The 17,778-nt window shown below is 33.3% G+C and overlaps 1 protein-coding gene across 2 annotated transcripts in view; it reads left to right on the top strand.

The window, feature by feature from the left end:
- LOC115221117 (mucin-3A) overlaps window positions 1-11,872 on the top strand; it is a 444,480-nt gene extending 432,608 nt beyond the window's left edge. For both annotated transcript variants that reach the window (XM_029791334.2, XM_029791335.2), the window contains exons 5-7: window positions 23-183; window positions 8,111-8,223; window positions 11,355-11,872. In XM_029791334.2, the coding sequence (XP_029647194.1) occupies window positions 23-183; window positions 8,111-8,223; window positions 11,355-11,496 (416 nt within the window). In that variant the 3' untranslated portion in view covers window positions 11,497-11,872. The remainder of the gene's footprint in view (window positions 1-22; window positions 184-8,110; window positions 8,224-11,354) is intronic.
- Window positions 11,873-17,778: the final 5,906 nt, after the last annotated feature.

The raw sequence follows: 17,778 nt of genomic DNA, 5'->3' as shown, positions 1-17,778 counted from the left end.
CACTCCGTCTATCATTTCTTAGATGATGAGGATTCTATGGAAGAGCCTATGATGCCAACATATCCAAGAATTTTCAATACTGGAGATTTGGTATGGGGTCAGATCAGAGGCTTTCCGTCGTGGCCTGGTAAACTCATTAACATTAGTGAGGTGAAGGGAAATCAGAAACCTGAAGCTGGTAAGGTGAGTCACTCAGTTTTTTTTTTCTGACCATGCTTTATATATGTAAATATATATATATATATAAGAGAAAATGAGATGGCAAAGGAATAAATGATTATCTTATGAACTTCATTAACTTGCAGGTGTTTCTACTATAAGAAAAGGTGTTATTCAGGCACTCATGAGCCCATTACACTTTGTAGCAGAGACCACTGCACTTAGTAACAACTCTGAGCCCATTACACCTTGTAGCAGAAACAGCTGTAAGCTAATGAAGTTCATAGGATAATCATTTATTCCTTTATCATTTTTTTTTTCTTATTACTGTTCTATACTCAGCCAACACTTTGTTCTGAAACAAACACATATTGAGTTCTACACTAGGTTATTAGTCTCACTATGCCTAAGTGAAATATTAAAAACATGTTTTACATACATACATACATACATATATATATATATATATATATATATATATATATATATATATATATATATATTATAAGTCAAACCAAAGAGTGATATTTTAGAATCATTTAATATGTATGTTTCCGGTTTGCGTGATATATGATAGGAAATGCGTCCATTACGGAAGATCATTCTCAGTTAAAAACATTTCCAGTTGATGGAAATAGTTCATTATATAAAGTCAGAACAGTTACACATCAGCTACTGTATGTATGTGTATGTACGCATATATGTATGGATGTGTATGTGTATTCTTAAGCAAGAATATCATTGATAGTGACTTTGAAGTTTTGGCCAGTTAAGCCATTGTCAGACTGCAGTCAAATGATGACTTAACTGGCCAAAACTAAAGTAATACCTCAGATTGACGTAAAAGTATTTTCAGTAAAACTGAACAGGAAAACAAATGTTAATTCATATATATATATAAATCTTTGTTAAATAAAATGAGACAACAAAGCCAAGGCTGTGATGAAATGGTTGAATAAAAGGAAATAGTAGAGTTCAATATAAGGAGTTATTTTGGAAAAGAAAGCAAATAAGGAGTATGTAGGGAAATAGGAGAATGAATGTAGAAATTAAAATAAGTATTATGTATATATATATGTGTGTGTGTGTGTATAATGTGGAGGCGCAATGGCCCAGTAGTTAGGGTAGCGGACTCACAATCATAGTATCATAGTTTCAATTCCCAGGGTGGGCGTTGTGAGTGTTTATTAACCAAGAACACCTAAAGCTCCATGAGGCTCCGGCAGGGGGTAGTGATGAATCCTGCTGTATTCTTTCACCACAACTTTCTCTCACCCTTTTTTCCTGTTTCTGTTGTATCTGAATTTCAAAGGGCCAGCCTTGTCACACTCTGTGTCGCACTGAATCTCCCCGAGAACTACGTTAAGGGTACACGTGTCTGTGGAGTGCTCAGCCACTTGTACATTAATTTCACAAGCCGGCTGTTCTGTTGATCAGATCAACTGGAATCCTCGTCATCGTAACCAACAGAGTGCCACAACGTATAAATGTATGTGTGTGTATGTATGTATATATATATATACACATATGTATATTTTAAAATTTGTTGGGTTTTATGGGATACCTTTTCATAAATTCACATAACACACCATATATATATATATATATATATATATATATATATATATATATATATATATATATATATACATATATATATATATATATACACACATATATATATATAAATGTATGTATATGTATGCACACGTACCCAATGTCAGTGTGTCATAACATAGTGACTGTGTCATGGCAGAAATTACACGGAGGCCATTTTGACATTAACTTGTTTTTAAGTCATTATTTATTTATGTAGTATATTTTGACTGAGGAGTGACAGAGGGAGGGATGGAAGGAGGCTCGGAAGGCTTTGTGGGGTGGGGGTGGAGATTGTGATTCACTTTTGTAATAATAATAATAATAATAATAATAATAATAATAACAATAATAATAATAATACTAACAACAACGATAACAATCCAGCTGCTTGATTAAATAACATGTCACATAGTTAACCATTTCTTAATTCTCTGTTAACTGTATTGATGTTCTCAGCATCACAGTCAATTGGTTTTCACTTCAGACACCAACCACCACCACCACCACCATGTGCACACATTGTTAGACAAATGAAACATACTATTCCATACTCTTTCACTGCCTTGTTTTCTCTAGAATTCTTCAAATTTAGCTGCTATAATGATTCCAGGAGTGTTATTTTAATGTCTGTTATGTTTTGGTTAAAATTCTTTCTTTCCTTTCTTCTCTTTTCAACTTTAATTCCCTAGTTCCAATATTCTTTTTTTTTTTTTCCTTTCCTACAAGGTTTCTGCTTTCTCCCAAGTCAACTTTCCAGATCTTTTTTCTTTGCATTTTGAATATTTTACAACTATTTTAGATGTTGTTTTTTTTTTGCTTTTTACTTTTCCCCTTCTTGTGTTTTGTCATTTTATTTGGATTCTCTTTAATTTTTTTCTTTTTTTTTCATTCAATTTAAAAAACAAAAATAAAAAAAAAACAAGGCAAAATAAAACAGGAAAAAAAAAATTCAGTCTGGATTTTTTCCAATTGTCACGCCCAAATTGAATTCTCATGTCTTCACCGTTCTTAACCAATGTAGTAAATTTCTGCCAACAGCTAAACTGCTCCATGGTAGCTAGACTGAAGAAAACTATTGATCTGGTCTTTGGCTATTTCCGGCCAACACACTGCTGACTGTTCATTAATACACGCATTCAAATAGAAGCAGTTGTAACATTAGAGCCTGTGACAGCTAATATTAATGATTTCTCCAACCATTCATTCTATTCAATGCTTGTCAACTAGCAAAATTTTAATACATTTTGACCTTGTCATTTATAGCACAACTCACTTCAGTTTTCTATGTACATCACAATCATTTCTGCTGTGCATATGTATATATATATATATATATATATATATATATATATATATATACATGCACACACATACATAAGTACATACATACATATATTTATATGTATATTAGCTATCACTATTTAGCTTGCCAAGTCTTACGACTAACAATGAATTGCTTGCTATTATTATCATTATTATTATTATTATTATTATTATTATTATTATCATTATTATTATTATTATTATTGAGGCAGTGAGTTAGTTGACTAGTTAGCACTCCTATCAAATGCTTTATGGCATTTCATCCGTCTTCACATTCTGAGTTCAAATTCCGCCAAGGTAAAATTTGCCTTTCATCCTTTCAGGGTTGATAAATTTAGTATCAGTGATACACTGGGGGGGGGGTCAATGTAAGTGACTATCAACCTCCCCCATATTTCAGACCTTGTGCCTATAATAGAAAAGATTATTATTATTATTATTATTATTATTATTATTATTATTATTATTGAGACCTATTGAGTCAAGTAAGTCAGAATCAAAATCAAATCAAATCAATCAAATGGAAATTGTAGTTGTGGCTGATGCCAGTTCCACCTGACTGGCTCCCATGCTGGTGGCACACAATAATGTGTGGATTGTTGCCAGTGCTGCCTGACTGGCTCCCCATGTTGGTGGCATGTAAAAAGCACCATCCAAATGTGGACGATGCCAGCCCCCACACTCCAACTGGCTCCTGTGCCGGTGGCACGTAAAAAGCGCCATCCGAACATGGCCAATGCCAGTGCTGGACACAATATTTAGTTGTATTTGTTCCGTCTTTACATTCTGAGTTCAGATTCTGCCAAGGTCAGCTTATCTTTTCACCAGTGAAATTTTGGGGTCAATGTAATCAATTAATCCCCTCCCCCAAATTTCGGGCCTTGTGCCTATGACAGAAAGGATTATTATTATTATTATTATTAATATTAAGGTGGTGAGCTGACGGAATCATTAGCATGCTGGATGAAATGTTTAGTGGCATTTCGCTTGTCGCTACTCCTGAGTTTAAATTCCGACGAGGTCAACTTTGCTTTGCATCCTTTTGGGGGTCGATGAAATAACTACCAGTTGAACATTGGGATCAATGCAATTGATTCATTCCTTCCCCCAAAAATTGCTGCCCTTGTGGCAAAATTTGAAACTATCATTATTATTATTATTATTATTATTTATCTATTTATCTATTTATTTATTTATTCATTTATTATTGGTTGATACTATTTAAACCCTAGGCAAGCTCTGACTGAACAGACCTGTGATCAAGGATGTTTCACCAATGACCACTATATTTTATTTATTTATTTATTTATCTATTTTAGATATGATGTTTATAAGACCACATTGGTCAATGTGTTCATTGCAATAAAGTATGATTTGAGGGAAATTAGGTTACTATTTCTAGCAAAATTTTGTGACCATATAGAGTTCTCTGTCATTGCATTAAACTAATTTAATGAACATTATTGATGATCAGTCAGATGTAGTTTACTGGTATTTCTGTAATTACTTCAGTTGGTCAGTGCTGTTACTGTTTAGTATTCAATATGGTATAATATAGCATGGTAGTTACTATTATTGATGGCCATTGAAATACAGTAAAGTTACAGAAATGTTAGATACAATGTCTAAATGTCTTGTACTATTTAGCTTTCTTTTTCCTCATTCTGTGTTCAGTTGCTTCTGGTGGTAATTGGTTAATAAAAATAAGCACCTGGAATCTATAGTAGTTGATCTAATTGGTTATATTCAACACCATCATCATCATCATTTCAATGTCCACTTTTCTGTGCTCACAAGGGCTGGATGGAATTCATTGAGGCAAATTTTCTTCAACTGGATGCCCTTTCTGTTTCCAATTCCCACCTGTTTCCAAGCAAGGTTATAGTTCCCCATGATCAAGCATGTTCTTCACTGAAGATTGGAACTCAAAGACCTCACTTCCATGATGGTGACACTCATTTACAGCTATCACACAATGTGAAGGCAAAGAGATGGTAAAACACACAGACACACACATATATATTCAACAGGCTTCTTTCAGTTTCCATCTACCAAACTCACTCACAAGGCTTTATTTGGTCCAAGGTGCTATGAAGTAAGACTGAACTTAGAACCATGTGGTTGGAAAGCTAACCTCTTACCACACACCACACCTGTACCTTTATAAATTTGTGAACCTGTACCAATGAAAGAAATCATGATTTTTGCCTAGGGTGGTAGTTTAGCAAAATTGGTAATGCATTAAGCCAAACGCAATAAATTTTCTCCAATTTAGCACCGTAGGGTCAAAGGGATTGATGGATAACTGAATATTTTGGATATTGGATCATCAGTTTTTAAATTACCATAGCTCCTTACCAAAATCATTAAAACTCTCTCTCTCTCTCTCTCCCTATATATATATATATATATATATGGCGGTGCCCCAGCAAATGGCGGTGCCCCAGCATGGCCACAGCTCATAAGCTGAAACTGGAAAAATCAAAAAAAAATCAAAAAAATCATCATATATATATATAAGTTTTATTATTAATATTCTGAATATAATGGAAATGAAAGAAATAGGAAGAAATAAAAGTATAATTTAAGTCAAACTGCAGCTTGTGGGACTTTCTGAGTGGCAAACCTAACAAAAAATTACTTTCAATTTTTTTTTGTTGTGTGTCCCAGCTGATAAAGAGCCATGTCTCATGTGGCCCACTTCTCAAAATAAAAAAAAATTCCTGATTTAAGTAAAGAGCAAGTTTTATTTACCTAACGAAATGCAGTAAAGTAGAATGCTGTACTTCGAGAAGCACCAATCCAATTTAAATACTGTAGAAATTACCGTTTTTTTAAAATGACTATTAATTAATTAAAACAATTTCTCTTAACTCTAATTAGCAGCACATTTTCTTATATATTTCTTTTCTCGGTGCTAGTTGCTTGAGAATTCTGTGTAATTGAATTTCAGGTAAAAGGGAGTTTACTGTACATAGATGCTTTTATTGTCACGGTTAACTTTGTTCTCTATCTTTCTAGAGTTCATAAAATAAGTACCAGTCAAATACTTGGGTTCATATAATCAACTGTTTCTGCCTCGGCAGTGTATAGTCACAAGCATTAGTTGGAAAGAAGCTGGCAGAATCATTAGCATGCTGGGGAAAATGCTTAACAGCATTTCCTCCATCTTCACATTCTGAGTTCAAATTCCACCGAGGTTGACTTTGCCTTTCATTCTTTCAGGGTCAATAAATTAAGTACCAGTGAAACACTGGGGTCAATGAAATCGACTTAGTCCCTCCCCCGAGATTTCAGGCCTTGTGCCTTTAGTAGAAAGGGTTATTTACCAATCACAAAAGCCATTAACCATCTTCATGCATGTTATTGACTAATGTGATATAGCATGTGGCTCAATGTTATTGGTCAGTTTAGTATAGCTACATGATTATTATTGTTGCTATGGTTACGCTATTATTGGCAAATGTGATATAGCTATGTGGTCAATACAGTTCTGTATTTAAGAGATGAGGAATTATGTACATTATTTACATTTGTCGGATATTTGTTTATTAACACAACGTTTCGGCTGATATACCCTCAAGCCTCCATCAGGTGTCTTGGGGAAATTTCAAACCTGGGTTCTCATTCCTAAGGTATTTTTCAATGTTATTATTATTAGTAGTATTCAGGTCACTGCCTGGAATCGAACTTGGAATCTTGGGGTTGTAGTCTGCGCTCTTAACCACTATGCCCATGGGCATATGGCGTAGTGGTTAAGAGCGCAGGCTACTAACCCCAAGATTCCAAGTTCGATTCCAGGTAGTGACCTGAATACTAATAATAATAATAACATTGAAAAATACCTTAGGAATGAGAACCCAGGTTTGAAATTTCCCCAAGACACCTGATGAAGGCTTGAGGGTATATCAGCTGAAACGTTGTGTTAACAAGAAACAAGATGAGGACAAATATCTGTCAAATGTAAATAATGTAAATAATAATATGTGGTCAGTGTTATTGATCATTGTGATACAGTTGTGTGATATATTACTGCTATGAGTCAATACAACTTTGGTAATTTCTGTTACTGGTCAGTATGATATGTTAGCGCCATGTTATTCTTGTTACTGATTACTACATTATGTCTATAGCTTTTATCTTCTGGCAGAAACGTAAGCATGCAGGGTGAAATGCGTAGCCGTATTTTGTCTGCAGTTACGTTCTGGGTTCAAATTCCGCCGAGGTCGACTTTGCCTTTCATCCTTTCGGGGTCAATAAATTAAGTACTGGGGTCGATGTAATCTACTTAATCCGTTTGTCTGTCTTTGTTTGTCCCCTCTGTGTTTAGCCCTTTGTGGGTAGTAAAGAAATATATCTTAGACCCATCCTCCACAGCAGAGGTGTTAATGTCGCTCCCTCTGCTAAAGAGGATTATCCTGCAAGAGCCCTGTGCCAGTGTCACATAAAAGGCACCTGTGCTGGTGCCTTGTAATAGCGCTTGTGCCAGCACCATGTAAAAGGGTCCATGTTGATGCTACATTAAAAGCACCCAGTACACTCTGTAAAATGGTTCATGTTAGGAAAGGCATCCAGCCGTTGAAACTATGCAAAAACAGACAACTGGAGCCTGGTGCAGTTCTCCAGTTTGCCAGCTCTGGTCAAACTATCCGTACCAGCATGGAAAATCGATATTAAATGATGATGATGATGATGATGGTGGTGATTTTTTATATTAATTATTTATTTTACTCAGGACAGTGAGTTAGCAGAACCATTAGCACTCAGGACAAAATACATAATGGCATTTCATTTGTCTTTTATGTTCTTAGTTCAAATTCCACCAAGGGCAATTTCGCCTTTCATCCTCTTGGGAGTCAATAAAAACCAGTCTCAATTGAGCACAGGGTGATGTTATCAACAAGTCCTCTACCCCAAAATTTCAGGCCTCAGGCCTACAGCAGAAATAATTAATTATTCGTTTACTAATCCTTTGATTAATTAGTTAAGTAATGTCTTTATTAATTAATTTATCATGTTATATTTTCAGCTTTGGGTGGAATGGTTTGGTGATCATACTTTTACTCAGGTTGAACCAGAAAAACTGAAGACTTTGTCAGAAGGTTTAGAAGCACATCACCGTGCACGGAAAAAATATAGAAAGTATGTATTTTTATCTCTTTTTCTCTTTAATCTTTTACTTGTTTCAGTCATTAGACTGCGGCCATGCTGGGGCACCACCTTGAAGAATTTTAGTTGAATAAAACAACCCCAGTCATTATTCTTTTAAACCTGGTATTTATTCTATCATTGTCTTTTTGCTGAACCACTAAGTTATGGGGACATAAGCACACCAATGTCAGTTTGTCAAGTGGTGGTGGGGGGGAAACACACACACGCACACATATGTGAAGGCATATGATGGGTCAGTGGTTAGAGTGTTGGGCTTACAATCGTGAGGTTGTGAGTTCAATTCCCAGACAAGACTGTGTGTTGTATTCTTGAGCAAAACACTTTACTTCACATTGCTCCACTTCACTCGGCTGTAACGAGTTGTGACGTCACTGGTGCCACAAGCTGTATCAGCCTTTGCCTTTCTCCTGGATAACATCTGTGACGTGGAGTTGGGGGTGGCTGTTATGCATGGGCGACTGCTGGTCTTGCATAAACAACCTTGCCTGGACTTGTGCCTCGGAGGGGAACTTTCTAGATTCAATCCCATTGTCATCAGTACTGTTACCACCACCATCACTACCACTACCATCAATCCCATCATCATCATCATCAACATCATCATCACTATCCATCCATCTTCCCCATCATTAATTATCATCATCATCATCATTGTTACTGCAAATATTATTTAATCCACAAAACCCTTTGAGATATGTACTTAGGGTCCAATATTCCAATTGTTTATCCAATCAGCCATTTTGTCTCTACTCTATCATCATCATCATCATCATCATCATCATCATCATCATCATCATCTATGGCATCATTATTAGCAGTGTTGTTGTTGTTATTAATATTTAAACCTCCATTCCCCTCGTACACATCCCCCTTCCCTCTGTGCTGGAAAAAAAAATTGGATTGACCAATTAACCTCATTTTGTGTTGTTGTCATCATTACCATCATCATCATCATCATCAGCAGCAGCAGCAGCAGCAATAATTTAATATTTCCATGTAGGCATGAATAGACAATGCATCCAATTTATCTATCTGTGTGTGTGTGTGAGAGAGAGAGAGAGAGAGAGAGAGAGAGAGAAGCTGTATAAGTGAGATTAAGGTCTCATAAGAAAACTGGTGTTGGGGGAGTGGTGTCAGTGATGAGATAGGGATGGCAGTCATCATCATTATCATCAGTCATTAATACAGTGTGTAGTAAGATTAAGAGAGTATATTTTCACATCAGACTGATATAATAATGATTATTATAATAATAATAGTAGTAGTAGTAGTAGTAGTAGTAGTGAGGTTATTATATAAAGCGCTCAGGTGCACTATAAACTGCATTGATATATATATATATATATATATATATATGATAAATAAATAGGTACTTTTAGTCAAGAGACATTCATAAAATAGAATAAAAGAAAGAAAAGAAACCTGCTTTTCGGAAACATTATGAAAGTAGAACCTGCTCAGGGCATTCGCAGGGATTGAGTGTGTGTACACACACACGCACACACACTGCTGGCGCCAAAACTGTAGAACTAATAATACAGTTAGTATTGACAATATATTATCATTATCTTCTTCTTCTTCTTATTATTATTATTATCATTATTATTATTATTATTATTATTATTATTATTATTATTATTATTATTGTTAAGGCGGTGAGCTGGCAGAATCGTTAGTTCTCCGAGCAAAATGCTCAGTTGTATTTCGTCTGCTGCTATGTTCTGAGTTCAAATTCCACTAAGGCTGACTATTCCTTTCAACTTTTCGGGTTCGATAAATTGAGAACCAGTTGCATACTGGGGTCGATCTACTTGATTGGCCCCTTCCCCCAAAATTTCATGCCCTGTGCCTATAGTAGAAAAGATTATTATTATTCTTATGATTGTTATTGTCATTATCATTATTATTACAATGAATGTGTACATTATCCTGTAACCCATGTCCACCTTGTACGCACTTTACATGCTTCATTCTTTTTACATCATTGATTAAAGTGTGGTAGGAAGAGGGGACAGTTGCTCACTGTTATCTGTTTCTGCATGTGTGTGTGTGTGTGTGTGTTATTAGTTCAAAACAGCATTCTATATTATATACTTAATGCAAGTACACTGTTGAATGCCTGGAAAGTGAGGTATTCATCTCAAGAAAACATACTTTATAGATGTACAGCATTAAAAAGCAGAGAAATATATCAGTAGCAAGCATAAAATATCCAGCAACAGTGTTGGAATTGCTAAATATGTATTTCTGCTTTTTTGAGCATCATCAATAGCAAGCATCCAAGAAAAACCACATGCTAAAACAAATTTAGTTTCTACTGATATAGAAAAGTAGTTATTAGCATATCATTGGTATTGCTATTTGCCAACAGGTTGGGTAAAAATTTGTTATTAGCAATGGAAGCAGTATTAGTTCAAAATAGCATTCTGTATATCATACTTAACACAGATATACTGCTGAAAGCCTAGAAACTGCAGAATCTGTCTCAAGAAAGCATCTCTTATGGACATATAGTGTTAAAAAAAAACACAGAAATTTATAAGTTGTAAATGAAGAGTCTGGCAGCGTTGATAGAATTGTTAAATACATTTTTCTGCTTCTTTGTGTATGTACACACACATCATCATCATCATCATCTTGCTGCAACCGAAATGTATCACACAATGCTGCACCAGGAATCTCTGCCTCTCGTTAGTTTCAATTCCATATTGTGCATCTGTGCCAGTAACATTAATGCATTGATTGTTGAGTGGTCTTTGTCTTCTATTTGGGTGAGGAAGTCCCCCAAAATATAGCATCTTAATATGATTTGTTGCTCACCACAATAGCAATGGCTAGCAAAGCCTCTCCTGCATTGAGCAATAATACTAGAGACGAGTGGAATGTGTCCTTAAATTTCCTCTTTGATCTTGTGTTCATGTCTTCATTTTCTGCTTAAATTGTATAAATTGTTGTCTACATTTGTTTTTCTAATTCTTGAATAATAAATGCTTACTGACATGTCTTTTTTTTTTCTTTTTTCTTTCTCCCTCCTCCCGCTATCTCTTTTTCTCTTTCTCTCATCCTCTTTTCCCCCTCCATTCTCCCCACCTGTATCTCAGAGGGAGGAAAATGAACTCTCATTTAGAAGCTGCTATTCAGGAAGCAATGATGGAATTGGATCATCAAAATGTTTCTGAAACAGATGGAAAAAACTTTCCAGTTAATAAAGGAAGAGCAGTGAAGAAACGGAAAACTCGGTGATGTTGAATTGCAAATTACAGCACTACTGTGATAAAAATGCTTATCAGAAGCAGGAGCTACACCCCTGGTGGCTATTTTCGTTGTTTGTTTTTGTTTTTTTTTCCATCTTTATATATTTTTTTGTAAATGTGAGCAAGGCCCCCTCACACTGTATAGACTTGGTTATAAGCAAATACAGGGGGTTAAATAAAAAAGAAAAAAGAAAAAAAAAAGAAAATATGGTGTGGAAAGCCATTTGAAACTTTTATGGTAAAAGAAGTGACTGTGAACAATGGTATAGTTCTTTTATTTAGCATTATTATTCTACCGAAAGGCCACATGTTTACAAAAAAAAAAATATATTATTAAAAAAAAGTAAAGATCTATTGTTATTATAGAGATGAACTCAGTTCTGTGTACTGGATCATAACTTGCTTGTTACTTTTTCTCTCTTTGTTTATTTGTTTGTTCTTTTTTTTTTTTTGGTCTGCCACCCCATTCCCAACCACCACCACCACCACCACAAACCTCCACAAAAAAAAATTCATTATTGTTCTATATCACTTTTTTTTTTGGAATCTCCTTCATTCTTTGGGCTCTTTTTTTTTTTTTACCATTTCAAAATCTGTGACTACACCTCCCCCATCCCTTTCCTTAAATAAGGAACAAAAAAAAAAAACCCAAAATTCTATATCTGCCACCCTTACACTTCCTCTTCTCCTTCTTCTCCTTCTCCCTCCTACAAAAATTTTTATTACAGGAGAGTATATTAGTTCTCTAGAGAGGCTGTGATTTTCCTCAAATCTACCTCTTAAAAATGCATTAGAAGACATGACTATATCAGAAAAGTCAGTTTGAAAAAGAATTTCCTTAATAATAGCAAAAGCAACAATAAACTCATTCATATATATATGTATATATATACATGCATATGCATATATGTATATGTATATATATATATAAATTATATATATTCTTACATATGTATATATGTACATATATACATATATGTATGTATATGAAAGAGAGAGAGAGAGATTGTATTAAAAATATTTATACATTTACCTATATATATATATATATATATATCCTATATAAAAATATCATATATATATATATGTATATTGTGTGTGTGTATATATATATATATATACACACATATATAAATTGTATAAATATATTGATATATATACATACACATTTATATATACATTGTGTATGTGTGTGTGTATATATATATATAATATATATATATATATATATATATATATATATATCACTTGCTGAAAGTTATCCTAGAGGGAAACAATTCATTCATTGATACTGTCATCATTTAAGCTACGTTTGCTATGGACAAGGGAGGCAATCGGGCAATATTTAACTTGGTAGCTGGTGAAGAACTCCACACAAAAATATTAAGCATTCTAATTCTTTCTTTGTTTTTAGCCAGACTATATTGTTTTTCTCTCTAATACAACAATTGTAATCTTGTTGAGATTTATTTATTTTAGTTTTTTATTTAAATTATATTACTTTATATATAATAATAATGAGCTTATTGTAACTAGTGCATAGATGCACTACAATATTACAATATTATCATAAAATTATTACAATATATCTTGTTGCATATAATTATTAGAATAATATGTAATATTTATTAAATATTAATATGACATTTTCTTCAATATATGATCGTCTCATAAAAGTATATTATTCTTTTTTTATTCTATATATATACATGTATATACATGTGTGTGTGTGTGTGTGTATATATATATATATATATATATACACACACATACATACATGCACATACATACACACAGATATATATATGTATATATATATATACTTACCCTCTCAAGATTTCAATCTAAAATTATCTTTTTAAATTTTCTTGCACATTTAAAAAAAAATTATTCTTTTTCTCATTCCACACAATTTTTTTCTTCTTTTCACATTTCAAAAGCTAAGTTTCACAGTTACATAAATTTTTACCTATTACTTCCATAAATTTTACCCTTACAAATTACATATTAAAATGCCATAACTTTAAAATTAAAATTAATGATTTCTTCACTGCGTTATATATCCGGACTATATAAAAAACTAAATTTTCAAGAAAAGGAAAAAAAAGGGAAAGGACAGAAAAATTTTTTTTTTAATGCAAATACAAATTGTTGTTCTTTATATAATAAAAAAAAAGTATGCCTTGTAGAAATGGTAAAAAAAAGTTCTGGTTTTAATAATGGAATTCATGTCTCCATATTTCACTATAAATCTGAAGGCAGAGATTAGCAAAGCATTTTAATTTATTCTACAAATTTTCTAGATTTTTATCTGAGTGATAATAACAAGAACCATTTGAGTAATAGCAAAAAAAAATGCAAAAAAAAAGACATTTGTTGCATTTAATTTGATCCACAATTTTGAACATGCATATTAAATATTCAACTAATAAGCAATAAATACTTTTGTTTTTAAAATGCATTATTAGTTATCAATTAAAAGATAGATGATATTAATTATTTTTATTTATTTTAATTAGCTGAATATAAAACTTTAGCAAATTTTTAGGATGTTTTTGAATCTCACACTATGTCTGTGTCCAAAATCTAAGGAAACTTTATAGATGCACCATTGTCATCATCTTTGTCATCATCATTGTTATTTAACATTCATGTTCCATGCTGGTATGGGTTGGACACTTGTAACGAATGAGTCCAATGACTGCATTGTGCTCCACTGTCTGCTTGGCATGGTTTCTACAGCTGAATGCCCCTGCTAACAGCAACCACTTTTCAATGTGTACTGGCTGCTTTTATCAATCTACCAGCACTCCTCGTGAGGTTACCATTCAGTTTGCAAGACTACAGACCCTGAGAGATGCAGCTTTATGTTTGGAGAAGGAACCACTGCAGAACAAATTTCTTGCTGATATGTATAACGTATATAAATCTGTGTGTGTGTGTGCCTGTGTGTCTGTATGTGTGTATATATATATATCATGATTTTCATATGGTAACATTAACATCAGATTTTAAAAAAAACTTTCACTCTACATACATTATGTGCTAAGTACTTTCTGTTTAGGAGTATTTATGTCTTTTACTGCTAACAGATTTTTATCATTACAAGTGTATTAGAATTTTAACTTTTATAGGCCTCACTCATCAGTTAAGAAACTTGGGGCAAAGAAATGTTGAATACCCAGTTCTTCTACATGTTGTTGTTGTTATTATTAGTATTATTATTTGGGCAGTGATCTGGTAGAATCATTAGTGCACTGGGCAAAATGCTTAGTGGCATTTTGTCCGTCTTTATGTTCTGAGTTCAAATTTTGCCAAGGTCGACTTTGCCTTTCATCCTTTCGTAGTTGATAAAATAAGTACCAGTTCAGTACTGGTCAGTGTAATCGACTATATCCCTCCCCCAAATTTCAGGCCTTGTGACTTTAGTAGAAAGGGTTATTATTATTATTATTATTATTATTATATGTGGAATATGTATTAGTATATTCAAACTTGAGAAAATTTTACTCAACACAAAAAGCAGAATGAAATTATTGTAGCTAGCTGAAAATTTACAATTCTAACTTATTTTCACTGTTTTCTCCAATAAAGATTAAAAGGAGATTAAATTTAGTAAGAAAAATATGAGGAGTTCAACAAACATTATGTGCCTGCTTATCTATTTATGTATATGCTTATAGAATTGTGTGTGTGTGTGTGTGTGTGTGTATCTAAATATATAATGTAGGTTCTGATTGGATAGAAAATCAGTTATTTGTCAATGCAACACTTAACTCAAACTCCTGGCCCTCCACACTCTCAAATTGGAACCATGGAGAAAATTGAAAGTCCAGTGCTGCACAAACTCCAGGTACATCACTGGTAAAAAACAGTGTGTGAGTCTTATGAAGAGCAACACGTAACACAAGTAAGAATGCATGTCTTGATGCTCGTCTGATGAAGTGCCACTCCAATATAATCAACTACACGTTGTATAACTTTTCACATGGAATCATTTCTGTGCAATGTGGTTAAAAATGGAGGGGTACTGAAACAATTGTAACAAATAATTAAGATATGCTAAATTCATTCTTCAACTTTTAGAGAACAACAAAATATTTACTGATGGTGGGATTCAATACATTAATAGAGTAAAATTTATTGATTAAATATATATCTATATATATATAATATATATATATATATTATATATATATATATATATATATATATATATATATATATATTATATATATATATAAAGAGAGAGAGAGAGAGATACACACATGCATATATATACATATTTATGTACATACATACATATTATATGCTTACTTATATGTATGTATGTGTGTGTATATATACAAACATACATATCATGATGATGCTGTACACATATATACACTCTCTCTAGTTATTGTAATTACTTTAAATTTCATAAAGTGTTGTTTTATATTCAGCTGAAGTTAAATTCAGCCATTAACTCATTCCATTAATTATTATTAAAACAAAAAGACAAAAACAAAAAAAATACCAGTTTTCCTTTTTACATCCTTTACAAGTAATAAATAACACAATTTCCTTGTAGTTTTATTCTTCAAATCTTTTCATTTTAAGCTTCTTTAAGTATTTCAGTTTTGAGAAAGTATAATGACTGCCTGCTTAGGATGATATAACAATGAATTCAGAAATTAGTACAAAAAAATGTTAATAGTTTCTGCTATTGAATAGTTTTGTCATCTAATATTTTATTTTCTGATCCACCAGAGTGATGGACTATTCCACAAAAATTTGTGGTTTTGATGTCATTCCAATTAAAACCTTTGTGTGTGTGTGTGTGTGTGTGTTTCAGTTGGCAATGAACCACAACAAACCCATACAAACAGTAAAGAAAAAAATCTGGATGTAAAATGATGATGGTAAGATGATGATGATGATGATGACGGCTAAAATAATAATAATTATCATTTCTAACTTTCGCACAATGTCCCAAATTACATGATAGGTGTGCAGTATAATATGTGTGTGTGTGTTTATGTTGTTTTGAAATGGTGGATCCTGAAGCAGATATAGCTATAAATATTAGTGTGTTAATATTGATTAAAAAAAGTGGAGGCGCATGGCTTAGTGGTTAAGGTGTCAGCACCATGATCGTAAGATTGTGGTTTTGATTCCTGGATCGGGTGATGCGTTGTGTTCTTGAGCAAAACACTTCATTTCATGTTGCTCCAGTCCACTCAGCTGGCAAAAATGAGTAACGCTGTGATGGACTGGCCTCCCTTCCAGCTGGGGAACACATACGTCATAGAAACCGGGCCCATGAGCCTGGCTAGGCTTTAAAAGGGCGCATTTATTTTATTATTATTGATTAAAAAGCCTTTGAATAGAAAAAGTCAAAGGACATTCATAGGACACTATTATTTATAGCTTTATCTGCTTCAAGATCTACTATTCTAAAAAATATTTCACATACTCTTTAAGTTTATAAAATCTTACGATGTCAATTATATATCTATCTCTCTGTCTATCTATCTACATTATTGTCTCTGGTATTTGGTAGGTCTTTATTATTTCTATCAACCTATATGAAGATGGAAGCCAAAGTTGATGTCAACTGAATTGGAACATAGAACATAAATGGATGTACCTAAATTTTACTAGACATTCCATCTAACACTCTGCTGTATCAGCCATTCACCACCCTCATAATAATAATAATAATAATAAGAGGGAAAAGGTATAAAACCCAGTTTAATACAGCTCCAGAAAACAGTGTTATTAGGGACAGCTAGAATACTTAGGAGGGTTCTTGGCATCTAAGGTTACTTATTGTAGCCCAATGTTAGGAATTTTTCTTTTCCAACAGTCTAATCTGTTGAGTGTGTATGAAATAATAATAATGATGCTTTCAGATTTTGGTACAAGGCCAGCAATTTTGAGGGCGGGATTAAGTCAATTAGATCAACCCCAGTGCTCAAATCGAGTCTGAAAGAATGAAAGGTAAAGACAACCCTAGTATTATTTGGATTCAGAACGTGAAGATGTACAAAATACTGTCGAGCAATTTGTCCGGGATGCTAACAAATCTGCTGGCTCAAACATAACAACAACAATCCTTTCTACTGAAGGCACAAGGCCTCAGATTTGTTAGAAGGGGACTAGTTGATTACATCGACCCTGAAAAGAGGAAAAGCAAAGTTGGCCTCAGCAGAATTTGAACTCAGAACGTAGCAACAGACAAAATACCGCTAAGCATTTACGTCCAGCACACTAACGATTCTGCCACCTA

The sequence above is a fragment of the Octopus sinensis genome, linkage group LG17 (genome assembly GCF_006345805.1).
Source record: "Octopus sinensis linkage group LG17, ASM634580v1, whole genome shotgun sequence".
In the NCBI taxonomy this organism is placed as follows: Eukaryota; Metazoa; Mollusca; class Cephalopoda; order Octopoda; family Octopodidae; genus Octopus; species Octopus sinensis.
The sequence above is the reverse complement of the archived record's forward strand: the minus strand, read 5'-3'. Positions and strand labels throughout refer to the sequence as shown.